The sequence below is a fragment of the Neofelis nebulosa genome, chromosome 16 (assembly GCF_028018385.1).
Source record: "Neofelis nebulosa isolate mNeoNeb1 chromosome 16, mNeoNeb1.pri, whole genome shotgun sequence".
NCBI lineage: Eukaryota > Metazoa > Chordata > Mammalia > Carnivora > Felidae > Neofelis > Neofelis nebulosa.
The window spans coordinates 35,710,821-35,725,230 of record NC_080797.1 but is presented as its reverse complement, the minus strand read 5'-3'; the positions used below and the strand labels follow the sequence as shown (position 1 = coordinate 35,725,230).

Below are 14,410 nucleotides of genomic sequence, written 5' to 3'. Positions count from 1 at the left end.
ACAGGACCTGCCCACCCTCCACCCCTGACACCATGACCCACTCGTGCTGCTCCTCTTGCTGCCAGCCTACGTGCTGCAGGACCACCTGCTGCCGGACCACCTGCTGCCAGCCCAGCTGCTGTGGGTGTAGCGGCTGTGGACACAACAGCGGTGGGTCTAGCGGCTGTGGTTCAGGCTGCTGCCATCCTTGCTGCTGCCGAGCTTGCTGTCACACCACCTGCTGCCGGACCACCTGCTGCCAGCCCAGCTGCTGTGGGTGTAGCGGCTGTGGACACAACGGCGGTGGGTCTAGCGGCTGTGGTTCAGGCTGCTGCCAGCCTTGCTGCTGCCCAGCTTGCTGTCACACCACCTGCTGCCGGACCACCTGCTGCCAGCCCAGCTGCTGTGGGTCCAGCGGCTGTGGACATAACGGCGGTGGGTCTAGCGGCTGTGGGTCGAGCTGCTGCCAGCCTTGCTGCTGCCCAACTTGCTGTCACACCACCTGCTGCCGGACCACCTGCTGCCAGCCCAGCTGTTGTGGGTCCAGCGGCTGTGGGTCCAGCGGCTGTGGACAAAACTGCTGTGGGTCCCGCTGCTGCCAGCCAGGTTGCTGAACCCCCGTGTACTGCACGAGAACCTGCTACCACCCCACCTGCTGCTGCCTGCCTGGGTGCCTAGCCCAGGGCTCTGGATCCTGCTGCCAGCCTTCCTGCTGCTGATTGCCTCGCCAAGAACCACCATCGGACTTGCCACTTGGGAATCGGTCACTGCCACGCGTTGCGGAAAGCCAGCCCGCAACCCCCAACATCTCGGTTATTCGTCCGCCTGTCTACCATCTTGTGAATCAGCCTGATGAAGTGTGGACCGCTTCTCCCTGATTCGCTTCTTCTTTCCTTCCTCTGGCTCATGTGCCAGCTTCCCCCAACCTGATACAGAGTTAGGATCTCTGTTTGCTCTCCGTAGTCAAGAACTTTATCCTGTCCCTCTAAACACGTCAGCGAAACACCTCCTCAGGAATGACCTATAACTCGTGGAAACTGCTGAAAGCCCACACGGGTATGTTTTCTTTCTCGGTGTACTCATGAAGCTTGTACGCCTCTTGCTGCCTGTCATGTTCCCTTTCAATGTCTCCCTAGACGCGGGGAGTCTCGCCTGTATCTCTTAATAAACCCTAATCATTTGGAATCCCGTATTGTCTTTGTGGTTTTATGCACGTACGTTTTACATCACATGCAGTGTCCGTGTGGAGCCATACACAGTCCTCCACAAGTCATTATGCGCATTTTCAGCTGAGGAGATTTCACAGTGGAATGTCCCACAGCTGACATGGACACACTCGGATCCAAGACTGTGGTTCGGGCGCTTGCTGAAGCGCACTTACGTTCAGATCTCCAGACGTGGTAGCAAACACCCTTAGTCTCAGCACCAGCAAGATGTCCATCCGAGGCCTTCATTGACCACAGAAGTGTTATTCTCCTGGACAGGCGGGCCATCACTGGCACTAAGTTGTAGACATCAGTGTCGTACAACTCAGCCACAGCAGCCATATGTGAGGACAGCGGGACCCGCCCTTTAGAGCCCTGGGGAACCCAGGATGCTCCTGTTGCCTTGCGTGGCATCCAGGCCCTCAGCACTCTTCTGCCTCACATACAGGTGAGCCTGCGGTGTCCTCGTGAGCAACAGAGGCAGCTGAACACGCTTGTGTTTGGGTCGTGGAAATCACATTCTTGTTTGGCCTCCTTGTCCCCAGGACCTAATGGTATATAGTAAAATGGCATCTTGTGATTTTCTGCCAAACCTGTGTCTCTCCCCTCCTGTAAGGCAGTTTGTCATCGTGATCAAAATGCTGCCCAGAGAGTTGATGAAGCATGGTGTCAGGGCCAGAGAGATCGTGCAATGGGCATGTAGGACTTTGAGTAATCCATGAGCTCTGAACCATCTAAGGAAACAGAATAAGCTCTGGTGTATTGTGGAGGAAGTGTGAGCAACCGAGGGGGAAAAAATGATGCCTGCTCCGTGGGGGTGAGGAGAATGTGAGGAAGAAAAGAGAGACAACCACGTGGGCATTCCTAGGAGTCAGGAACGAAGTCTGCTGCTTCTGGTCCTGAACTACTGGTGCCAACTCAGCACTCAGGGCTGTGAGGCCGATTCAAGCTCTGAGAGGAATAGGAGACAGGTCCCCGGGTCCCTTCCTGGGAGCAGTGGAGGGACCTCTGATGAGCTTCGAAGGCCCCTATCCAGGACACATGCCACCATTGGAGACTAGGTACCCAGGATGCTCTGGAGAGACTGCCAAGGCCAAACGTGCCTACCGCTGCTGGTTCTCAAGAGCGCGATGTTGGCAAAATGAGATGAAAACCTGACACGACCCATGTTTCTGCGTATTTGCTGGCTGTTGACTAAATCCTTCATGAGCATTCCCTTTAATTCTTGGAGGGATTGGCAAAGTAGGTATTAAGGTTCCCATTGTAGACGTGAGGAAATTGAGACTGAGTGTGGTAAAGGAATGTCAGAGTTTGGTTTTCCAGAAGCTCCTCTTCAGTAAAGAGTCCAGGAATGTGGCTTCTTTGGGGAGGTCATATCACACTGGTCCGAGTGTAGGGAGGTGTCCCAGGGAAGTAACACTTTGAGGCCAGCATCACAGTTTGCAACCAAAGCTTTACCCTGAAAGGTATCTCAGACACGGTACAACTCCAAAGAGGCACACTCGCGCGCGCGCACACACACACACGCGCGCGCATACACACATACACACACACATGCACACACACACACACACACACACACGCACACACACACACAGGTTGAGATTCTCTTATTTCAGCCACGAGGGAGCTGGAGTCTTTATAAACCCACTCTCCAGAAGCAAGGGTTGAGTGTGTTTTCTCCGTGTGGCATGCTCAGGCAGCCTGACATTCTGCTGCGTGTGAAAAGGGCACTTAGGCATTGAGGTGCAGAGCTGGTAGGCAGAAGTTGTCCCAAACACACCAATACCCAAGAGATAGGTTTGGTGGCTTCAGACGTCTTTGGCAGACTATGGTTGTCACCATTCATTCCACTATGTTCTTAATTAGCCGGGCGGATGGAGAAAATCATTGGAAGAAACAGAAGAAGAGGGTGCAATATGAATGGGGGGGATGAGGAGAGGAGTAGGGGGAAAAGGAGAAGGGAGGGAGGAAGAAAGGAAGCCTAGAAGGAAGGGGGGAGGGAGGAAGAGAGGGAGAAAGGGAAGAGAAGAAAGAAAGAAAGAAACTAAAGAATGAAGGGAAAGAAGGAAGGAAGGAAAGAAGGCACGGTGCGAAGAAGGGACCTGCATGGACAGGCATGCAGGGAGGAAGGGAGAAAGGCAGAAAAAGAAAGACAGCCTGACAGAAAAAAGAAAGAGCAACCATAAATAAAGATGTAATGAGCGACGTGAGGACACTGACGAGGCTAGCTAACAAGGTTAGGGCTAGAGTCCCCAACTCACCTGGTTTTGCCCATCCTGCCCCCGCCTTTATGCCCCTGAAAGCCCCACCTCCGGTGAAAGCATCCGACCCTAGGAAAATCAGGGGTCCTGTTCAACAAGGACGTCTATTGACTGATGCTTGCTTAGTCCCAGACTACTGCTGCTGCTTCTCCCCACCTGCTTTGCTTCTGCCTTGCCATGTGGCAGAGAAAACACCAGACATCGGCTTCGCAAGGGGCTTTGATTGAACTGAGATACGCAGGTGGGGTTGGGTGCTACAGGAGACAGATAGGCCTGTGGGAGTCTTGAATCCGGCTTCTGTGGGGAAACGGAACTGGCCTCAGGGATCTACCACATTTGTCCCAGTGAACATATCAGCATCATGCCCCTCACCTCAGAGATACTCGCAATCCACATTCAGTCTAAGGGCAAAGACTGGGGAGGGAACACTGCTGTGACCCTAGCCACCCCAGCAGAACGTGATCACACGATGGATGCCATGATCACTGAAACAGGAACGATGCTGCTGATGTGCCCACCTTCCTCTCGTTGGAAAATGTTTCTGTGAGTTATTCTCAAATAGGAAACCATTAGACACTTATTTTGTAACGATTCCTAGCGTTTAGGAAACAGCTTCCTCGTTTATGATTCCCCCAGTGACTATGGAAAACGATGTAAACACCAACAAGGAAAGTCCTGCCCATTGGCCTAACCTTCGGGGGTCCAGCGCATAAAAGCCCCAGAACCGGAGGAGGCACCAGAATCTGACAACCTCACCTCCGGACAGGACCTGCCCACCCTCCACCCCTGACACCATGACCCACTCGTGCTGCTCCTCTTGCTGCCAGCCTACGTGCTGCAGGACCACCTGCTGCCGGACCACCTGCTGCCAGCCCAGCTGCTGTGGGTGTAGCGGCTGTGGACACAACAGCGGTGGGTCTAGCGGCTGTGGTTCAGGCTGCTGCCATCCTTGCTGCTGCCGAGCTTGCTGTCACACCACCTGCTGCCGGACCACCTGCTGCCAGCCCAGCTGCTGTGGGTGTAGCGGCTGTGGACACAACGGCGGTGGGTCTAGCGGCTGTGGTTCAGGCTGCTGCCAGCCTTGCTGCTGCCCAGCTTGCTGTCACACCACCTGCTGCCGGACCACCTGCTGCCAGCCCAGCTGCTGTGGGTCCAGCGGCTGTGGACACAACGGCGGTGGGTCTAGCGGCTGTGGGTCGAGCTGCTGCCAGCCTTGCTGCTGCCCAACTTGCTGTCACACCACCTGCTGCCGGACCACCTGCTGCCAGCCCAGCTGTTGTGGGTCCAGCGGCTGTGGGTCCAGCGGCTGTGGACAAAACTGCTGTGGGTCCCGCTGCTGCCAGCCAGGTTGCTGAACCCCCGTGTACTGCACGAGAACCTGCTACCACCCCACCTGCTGCTGCCTGCCTGGGTGCCTAGCCCAGGGCTCTGGATCCTGCTGCCAGCCTTCCTGCTGCTGATTGCCTCGCCAAGAACCACCATCGGACTTGCCACTTGGGAATCGGTCACTGCCACGCGTTGCGGAAAGCCAGCCCGCAACCCCCAACATCTCGGTTATTCGTCCGCCTGTCTACCATCTTGTGAATCAGCCTGATGAAGTGTGGACCGCTTCTCCCTGATTCGCTTCTTCTTTCCTTCCTCTGGCTCATGTGCCAGCTTCCCCCAACCTGATACAGAGTTAGGATCTCTGTTTGCTCTCCGTAGTCAAGAACTTTATCCTGTCCCTCTAAACACGTCAGCGAAACACCTCCTCAGGAATGACCTATAACTCGTGGAAACTGCTGAAAGCCCACACGGGTATGTTTTCTTTCTCGGTGTACTCATGAAGCTTGTACGCCTCTTGCTGCCTGTCATGTTCCCTTTCAATGTCTCCCTAGACGCGGGGAGTCTCGCCTGTATCTCTTAATAAACCCTAATCATTTGGAATCCCGTATTGTCTTTGTGGTTTTATGCACGTACGTTTTACATCACATGCAGTGTCCGTGTGGAGCCATACACAGTCCTCCACAAGTCATTATGCGCATTTTCAGCTGAGGAGATTTCACAGTGGAATGTCCCACAGCTGACATGGACACACTCGGATCCAAGACTGTGGTTCGGGCGCTTGCTGAAGCGCACTTACGTTCAGATCTCCAGACGTGGTAGCAAACACCCTTAGTCTCAGCACCAGCAAGATGTCCATCCGAGGCCTTCATTGACCACAGAAGTGTTATTCTCCTGGACAGGCGGGCCATCACTGGCACTAAGTTGTAGACATCAGTGTCGTACAACTCAGCCACAGCAGCCATATGTGAGGACAGCGGGACCCGCCCTTTAGAGCCCTGGGGAACCCAGGATGCTCCTGTTGCCTTGCGTGGCATCCAGGCCCTCAGCACTCTTCTGCCTCACATACAGGTGAGCCTGCGGTGTCCTCGTGAGCAACAGAGGCAGCTGAACACGCTTGTGTTTGGGTCGTGGAAATCACATTCTTGTTTGGCCTCCTTGTCCCCAGGACCTAATGGTATATAGTAAAATGGCATCTTGTGATTTTCTGCCAAACCTGTGTCTCTCCCCTCCTGTAAGGCAGTTTGTCATCGTGATCAAAATGCTGCCCAGAGAGTTGATGAAGCATGGTGTCAGGGCCAGAGAGATCGTGCAATGGGCATGTAGGACTTTGAGTAATCCATGAGCTCTGAACCATCTAAGGAAACAGAATAAGCTCTGGTGTATTGTGGAGGAAGTGTGAGCAACCGAGGGGGAAAAAATGATGCCTGCTCCGTGGGGGTGAGGAGAATGTGAGGAAGAAAAGAGAGACAACCACGTGGGCATTCCTAGGAGTCAGGAACGAAGTCTGCTGCTTCTGGTCCTGAACTACTGGTGCCAACTCAGCACTCAGGGCTGTGAGGCCGATTCAAGCTCTGAGAGGAATAGGAGACAGGTCCCCGGGTCCCTTCCTGGGAGCAGTGGAGGGACCTCTGATGAGCTTCGAAGGCCCCTATCCAGGACACATGCCACCATTGGAGACTAGGTACCCAGGATGCTCTGGAGAGACTGCCAAGGCCAAACGTGCCTACCGCTGCTGGTTCTCAAGAGCGCGATGTTGGCAAAATGAGATGAAAACCTGACACGACCCATGTTTCTGCGTATTTGCTGGCTGTTGACTAAATCCTTCATGAGCATTCCCTTTAATTCTTGGAGGGATTGGCAAAGTAGGTATTAAGGTTCCCATTGTAGACGTGAGGAAATTGAGACTGAGTGTGGTAAAGGAATGTCAGAGTTTGGTTTTCCAGAAGCTCCTCTTCAGTAAAGAGTCCAGGAATGTGGCTTCTTTGGGGAGGTCATATCACACTGGTCCGAGTGTAGGGAGGTGTCCCAGGGAAGTAACACTTTGAGGCCAGCATCACAGTTTGCAACCAAAGCTTTACCCTGAAAGGTATCTCAGACACGGTACAACTCCAAAGAGGCACACTCGCGCGCGCGCACACACACACACGCGCGCGCATACACACATACACACACACATGCACACACACACACACACACACACACACGCACACACACACACAGGTTGAGATTCTCTTATTTCAGCCACGAGGGAGCTGGAGTCTTTATAAACCCACTCTCCAGAAGCAAGGGTTGAGTGTGTTTTCTCCGTGTGGCATGCTCAGGCAGCCTGACATTCTGCTGCGTGTGAAAAGGGCACTTAGGCATTGAGGTGCAGAGCTGGTAGGCAGAAGTTGTCCCAAACACACCAATACCCAAGAGATAGGTTTGGTGGCTTCAGACGTCTTTGGCAGACTATGGTTGTCACCATTCATTCCACTATGTTCTTAATTAGCCGGGCGGATGGAGAAAATCATTGGAAGAAACAGAAGAAGAGGGTGCAATATGAATGGGGGGGATGAGGAGAGGAGTAGGGGGAAAAGGAGAAGGGAGGGAGGAAGAAAGGAAGCCTAGAAGGAAGGGGGGAGGGAGGAAGAGAGGGAGAAAGGGAAGAGAAGAAAGAAAGAAAGAAACTAAAGAATGAAGGGAAAGAAGGAAGGAAGGAAAGAAGGCACGGTGCGAAGAAGGGACCTGCATGGACAGGCATGCAGGGAGGAAGGGAGAAAGGCAGAAAAAGAAAGACAGCCTGACAGAAAAAAGAAAGAGCAACCATAAATAAAGATGTAATGAGCGACGTGAGGACACTGACGAGGCTAGCTAACAAGGTTAGGGCTAGAGTCCCCAACTCACCTGGTTTTGCCCATCCTGCCCCCGCCTTTATGCCCCTGAAAGCCCCACCTCCGGTGAAAGCATCCGACCCTAGGAAAATCAGGGGTCCTGTTCAACAAGGACGTCTATTGACTGATGCTTGCTTAGTCCCAGACTACTGCTGCTGCTTCTCCCCACCTGCTTTGCTTCTGCCTTGCCATGTGGCAGAGAAAACACCAGACATCGGCTTCGCAAGGGGCTTTGATTGAACTGAGATACGCAGGTGGGGTTGGGTGCTACAGGAGACAGATAGGCCTGTGGGAGTCTTGAATCCGGCTTCTGTGGGGAAACGGAACTGGCCTCAGGGATCTACCACATTTGTCCCAGTGAACATATCAGCATCATGCCCCTCACCTCAGAGATACTCGCAATCCACATTCAGTCTAAGGGCAAAGACTGGGGAGGGAACACTGCTGTGACCCTAGCCACCCCAGCAGAACGTGATCACACGATGGATGCCATGATCACTGAAACAGGAACGATGCTGCTGATGTGCCCACCTTCCTCTCGTTGGAAAATGTTTCTGTGAGTTATTCTCAAATAGGAAACCATTAGACACTTATTTTGTAACGATTCCTAGCGTTTAGGAAACAGCTTCCTCGTTTATGATTCCCCCAGTGACTATGGAAAACGATGTAAACACCAACAAGGAAAGTCCTGCCCATTGGCCTAACCTTCGGGGGTCCAGCGCATAAAAGCCCCAGAACCGGAGGAGGCACCAGAATCTGACAACCTCACCTCCGGACAGGACCTGCCCACCCTCCACCCCTGACACCATGACCCACTCGTGCTGCTCCTCTTGCTGCCAGCCTACGTGCTGCAGGACCACCTGCTGCCGGACCACCTGCTGCCAGCCCAGCTGCTGTGGGTGTAGCGGCTGTGGACACAACAGCGGTGGGTCTAGCGGCTGTGGTTCAGGCTGCTGCCATCCTTGCTGCTGCCGAGCTTGCTGTCACACCACCTGCTGCCGGACCACCTGCTGCCAGCCCAGCTGCTGTGGGTGTAGCGGCTGTGGACACAACGGCGGTGGGTCTAGCGGCTGTGGTTCAGGCTGCTGCCAGCCTTGCTGCTGCCCAGCTTGCTGTCACACCACCTGCTGCCGGACCACCTGCTGCCAGCCCAGCTGCTGTGGGTCCAGCGGCTGTGGACACAACGGCGGTGGGTCTAGCGGCTGTGGGTCGAGCTGCTGCCAGCCTTGCTGCTGCCCAACTTGCTGTCACACCACCTGCTGCCGGACCACCTGCTGCCAGCCCAGCTGTTGTGGGTCCAGCGGCTGTGGGTCCAGCGGCTGTGGACAAAACTGCTGTGGGTCCCGCTGCTGCCAGCCAGGTTGCTGAACCCCCGTGTACTGCACGAGAACCTGCTACCACCCCACCTGCTGCTGCCTGCCTGGGTGCCTAGCCCAGGGCTCTGGATCCTGCTGCCAGCCTTCCTGCTGCTGATTGCCTCGCCAAGAACCACCATCGGACTTGCCACTTGGGAATCGGTCACTGCCACGCGTTGCGGAAAGCCAGCCCGCAACCCCCAACATCTCGGTTATTCGTCCGCCTGTCTACCATCTTGTGAATCAGCCTGATGAAGTGTGGACCGCTTCTCCCTGATTCGCTTCTTCTTTCCTTCCTCTGGCTCATGTGCCAGCTTCCCCCAACCTGATACAGAGTTAGGATCTCTGTTTGCTCTCCGTAGTCAAGAACTTTATCCTGTCCCTCTAAACACGTCAGCGAAACACCTCCTCAGGAATGACCTATAACTCGTGGAAACTGCTGAAAGCCCACACGGGTATGTTTTCTTTCTCGGTGTACTCATGAAGCTTGTACGCCTCTTGCTGCCTGTCATGTTCCCTTTCAATGTCTCCCTAGACGCGGGGAGTCTCGCCTGTATCTCTTAATAAACCCTAATCATTTGGAATCCCGTATTGTCTTTGTGGTTTTATGCACGTACGTTTTACATCACATGCAGTGTCCGTGTGGAGCCATACACAGTCCTCCACAAGTCATTATGCGCATTTTCAGCTGAGGAGATTTCACAGTGGAATGTCCCACAGCTGACATGGACACACTCGGATCCAAGACTGTGGTTCGGGCGCTTGCTGAAGCGCACTTACGTTCAGATCTCCAGACGTGGTAGCAAACACCCTTAGTCTCAGCACCAGCAAGATGTCCATCCGAGGCCTTCATTGACCACAGAAGTGTTATTCTCCTGGACAGGCGGGCCATCACTGGCACTAAGTTGTAGACATCAGTGTCGTACAACTCAGCCACAGCAGCCATATGTGAGGACAGCGGGACCCGCCCTTTAGAGCCCTGGGGAACCCAGGATGCTCCTGTTGCCTTGCGTGGCATCCAGGCCCTCAGCACTCTTCTGCCTCACATACAGGTGAGCCTGCGGTGTCCTCGTGAGCAACAGAGGCAGCTGAACACGCTTGTGTTTGGGTCGTGGAAATCACATTCTTGTTTGGCCTCCTTGTCCCCAGGACCTAATGGTATATAGTAAAATGGCATCTTGTGATTTTCTGCCAAACCTGTGTCTCTCCCCTCCTGTAAGGCAGTTTGTCATCGTGATCAAAATGCTGCCCAGAGAGTTGATGAAGCATGGTGTCAGGGCCAGAGAGATCGTGCAATGGGCATGTAGGACTTTGAGTAATCCATGAGCTCTGAACCATCTAAGGAAACAGAATAAGCTCTGGTGTATTGTGGAGGAAGTGTGAGCAACCGAGGGGGAAAAAATGATGCCTGCTCCGTGGGGGTGAGGAGAATGTGAGGAAGAAAAGAGAGACAACCACGTGGGCATTCCTAGGAGTCAGGAACGAAGTCTGCTGCTTCTGGTCCTGAACTACTGGTGCCAACTCAGCACTCAGGGCTGTGAGGCCGATTCAAGCTCTGAGAGGAATAGGAGACAGGTCCCCGGGTCCCTTCCTGGGAGCAGTGGAGGGACCTCTGATGAGCTTCGAAGGCCCCTATCCAGGACACATGCCACCATTGGAGACTAGGTACCCAGGATGCTCTGGAGAGACTGCCAAGGCCAAACGTGCCTACCGCTGCTGGTTCTCAAGAGCGCGATGTTGGCAAAATGAGATGAAAACCTGACACGACCCATGTTTCTGCGTATTTGCTGGCTGTTGACTAAATCCTTCATGAGCATTCCCTTTAATTCTTGGAGGGATTGGCAAAGTAGGTATTAAGGTTCCCATTGTAGACGTGAGGAAATTGAGACTGAGTGTGGTAAAGGAATGTCAGAGTTTGGTTTTCCAGAAGCTCCTCTTCAGTAAAGAGTCCAGGAATGTGGCTTCTTTGGGGAGGTCATATCACACTGGTCCGAGTGTAGGGAGGTGTCCCAGGGAAGTAACACTTTGAGGCCAGCATCACAGTTTGCAACCAAAGCTTTACCCTGAAAGGTATCTCAGACACGGTACAACTCCAAAGAGGCACACTCGCGCGCGCGCACACACACACACGCGCGCGCATACACACATACACACACACACGCACACACACACACACACACACACACGCACACACACACACAGGTTGAGATTCTCTTATTTCAGCCACGAGGGAGCTGGAGTCTTTATAAACCCACTCTCCAGAAGCAAGGGTTGAGTGTGTTTTCTCCGTGTGGCATGCTCAGGCAGCCTGACATTCTGCTGCGTGTGAAAAGGGCACTTAGGCATTGAGGTGCAGAGCTGGTAGGCAGAAGTTGTCCCAAACACACCAATACCCAAGAGATAGGTTTGGTGGCTTCAGACGTCTTTGGCAGACTATGGTTGTCACCATTCATTCCACTATGTTCTTAATTAGCCGGGCGGATGGAGAAAATCATTGGAAGAAACAGAAGAAGAGGGTGCAATATGAATGGGGGGGATGAGGAGAGGAGTAGGGGGAAAAGGAGAAGGGAGGGAGGAAGAAAGGAAGCCTAGAAGGAAGGGGGGAGGGAGGAAGAGAGGGAGAAAGGGAAGAGAAGAAAGAAAGAAAGAAACTAAAGAATGAAGGGAAAGAAGGAAGGAAGGAAAGAAGGCACGGTGCGAAGAAGGGACCTGCATGGACAGGCATGCAGGGAGGAAGGGAGAAAGGCAGAAAAAGAAAGACAGCCTGACAGAAAAAAGAAAGAGCAACCATAAATAAAGATGTAATGAGCGACGTGAGGACACTGACGAGGCTAGCTAACAAGGTTAGGGCTAGAGTCCCCAACTCACCTGGTTTTGCCCATCCTGCCCCCGCCTTTATGCCCCTGAAAGCCCCACCTCCGGTGAAAGCATCCGACCCTAGGAAAATCAGGGGTCCTGTTCAACAAGGACGTCTATTGACTGATGCTTGCTTAGTCCCAGACTACTGCTGCTGCTTCTCCCCACCTGCTTTGCTTCTGCCTTGCCATGTGGCAGAGAAAACACCAGACATCGGCTTCGCAAGGGGCTTTGATTGAACTGAGATACGCAGGTGGGGTTGGGTGCTACAGGAGACAGATAGGCCTGTGGGAGTCTTGAATCCGGCTTCTGTGGGGAAACGGAACTGGCCTCAGGGATCTACCACATTTGTCCCAGTGAACATATCAGCATCATGCCCCTCACCTCAGAGATACTCGCAATCCACATTCAGTCTAAGGGCAAAGACTGGGGAGGGAACACTGCTGTGACCCTAGCCACCCCAGCAGAACGTGATCACACGATGGATGCCATGATCACTGAAACAGGAACGATGCTGCTGATGTGCCCACCTTCCTCTCGTTGGAAAATGTTTCTGTGAGTTATTCTCAAATAGGAAACCATTAGACACTTATTTTGTAACGATTCCTAGCGTTTAGGAAACAGCTTCCTCGTTTATGATTCCCCCAGTGACTATGGAAAACGATGTAAACACCAACAAGGAAAGTCCTGCCCATTGGCCTAACCTTCGGGGGTCCAGCGCATAAAAGCCCCAGAACCGGAGGAGGCACCAGAATCTGACAACCTCACCTCCGGACAGGACCTGCCCACCCTCCACCCCTGACACCATGACCCACTCGTGCTGCTCCTCTTGCTGCCAGCCTACGTGCTGCAGGACCACCTGCTGCCGGACCACCTGCTGCCAGCCCAGCTGCTGTGGGTGTAGCGGCTGTGGACACAACAGCGGTGGGTCTAGCGGCTGTGGTTCAGGCTGCTGCCATCCTTGCTGCTGCCGAGCTTGCTGTCACACCACCTGCTGCCGGACCACCTGCTGCCAGCCCAGCTGCTGTGGGTGTAGCGGCTGTGGACACAACGGCGGTGGGTCTAGCGGCTGTGGTTCAGGCTGCTGCCAGCCTTGCTGCTGCCCAGCTTGCTGTCACACCACCTGCTGCCGGACCACCTGCTGCCAGCCCAGCTGCTGTGGGTCCAGCGGCTGTGGACACAACGGCGGTGGGTCTAGCGGCTGTGGGTCGAGCTGCTGCCAGCCTTGCTGCTGCCCAACTTGCTGTCACACCACCTGCTGCCGGACCACCTGCTGCCAGCCCAGCTGTTGTGGGTCCAGCGGCTGTGGGTCCAGCGGCTGTGGACAAAACTGCTGTGGGTCCCGCTGCTGCCAGCCAGGTTGCTGAACCCCCGTGTACTGCACGAGAACCTGCTACCACCCCACCTGCTGCTGCCTGCCTGGGTGCCTAGCCCAGGGCTCTGGATCCTGCTGCCAGCCTTCCTGCTGCTGATTGCCTCGCCAAGAACCACCATCGGACTTGCCACTTGGGAATCGGTCACTGCCACGCGTTGCGGAAAGCCAGCCCGCAACCCCCAACATCTCGGTTATTCGTCCGCCTGTCTACCATCTTGTGAATCAGCCTGATGAAGTGTGGACCGCTTCTCCCTGATTCGCTTCTTCTTTCCTTCCTCTGGCTCATGTGCCAGCTTCCCCCAACCTGATACAGAGTTAGGATCTCTGTTTGCTCTCCGTAGTCAAGAACTTTATCCTGTCCCTCTAAACACGTCAGCGAAACACCTCCTCAGGAATGACCTATAACTCGTGGAAACTGCTGAAAGCCCACACGGGTATGTTTTCTTTCTCGGTGTACTCATGAAGCTTGTACGCCTCTTGCTGCCTGTCATGTTCCCTTTCAATGTCTCCCTAGACGCGGGGAGTCTCGCCTGTATCTCTTAATAAACCCTAATCATTTGGAATCCCGTATTGTCTTTGTGGTTTTATGCACGTACGTTTTACATCACATGCAGTGTCCGTGTGGAGCCATACACAGTCCTCCACAAGTCATTATGCGCATTTTCAGCTGAGGAGATTTCACAGTGGAATGTCCCACAGCTGACATGGACACACTCGGATCCAAGACTGTGGTTCGGGCGCTTGCTGAAGCGCACTTACGTTCAGATCTCCAGACGTGGTAGCAAACACCCTTAGTCTCAGCACCAGCAAGATGTCCATCCGAGGCCTTCATTGACCACAGAAGTGTTATTCTCCTGGACAGGCGGGCCATCACTGGCACTAAGTTGTAGACATCAGTGTCGTACAACTCAGCCACAGCAGCCATATGTGAGGACAGCGGGACCCGCCCTTTAGAGCCCTGGGGAACCCAGGATGCTCCTGTTGCCTTGCGTGGCATCCAGGCCCTCAGCACTCTTCTGCCTCACATACAGGTGAGCCTGCGGTGTCCTCGTGAGCAACAGAGGCAGCTGAACACGCTTGTGTTTGGGTCGTGGAAATCACATTCTTGTTTGGCCTCCTTGTCCCCAGGACCTAATGGTATATAGTAAAATGGCATCTTGTGATTTTCTGCCAAACC

The 14,410-nt window shown here is 54.0% G+C and overlaps 1 protein-coding gene and 3 pseudogenes across 1 annotated transcript; all 4 read left to right on the top strand.

Annotated features, from left to right (window-relative positions):
• On the top strand, nucleotides 1-765 carry LOC131498495 (keratin-associated protein 9-1-like). The gene is made up of 2 exons (XM_058705806.1): nucleotides 1-261; nucleotides 307-765. The coding sequence occupies exons 1-2, from the start codon at nucleotides 33-35 to the stop codon at nucleotides 591-593; spliced, it is 516 nt and encodes a 171-aa protein (XP_058561789.1). The 5' UTR covers nucleotides 1-32; the 3' UTR covers nucleotides 594-765.
• A 3,152-nt stretch (nucleotides 766-3,917) lies between these two features.
• On the top strand, nucleotides 3,918-4,975 carry LOC131496965 (keratin-associated protein 9-2-like; annotated as a pseudogene).
• Nucleotides 4,976-8,129: 3,154 nt separating this feature from the next.
• Nucleotides 8,130-9,187, top strand: LOC131496964 (keratin-associated protein 9-2-like; annotated as a pseudogene).
• Nucleotides 9,188-12,339: 3,152 nt separating this feature from the next.
• Nucleotides 12,340-13,397, top strand: LOC131496963 (keratin-associated protein 9-2-like; annotated as a pseudogene).
• The last annotated feature ends 1,013 nt before the right edge of the window (nucleotides 13,398-14,410 follow it).

Excerpts from the sequence above, each read along its gene's own strand:
- LOC131498495 (XM_058705806.1), top strand. The coding sequence starts at position 33 with ATGACCCACTCGTGCTGCTCCTCTTGCTGCCAGCCTACGTGCTGCAGG. Across the intron at positions 262-306 it reads GCCCAGCTGCTGTGGGTGTA|GCTGCTGCCAGCCTTGCTGC; the intron begins GCGGCTGTGGAC and ends GCTGTGGTTCAG.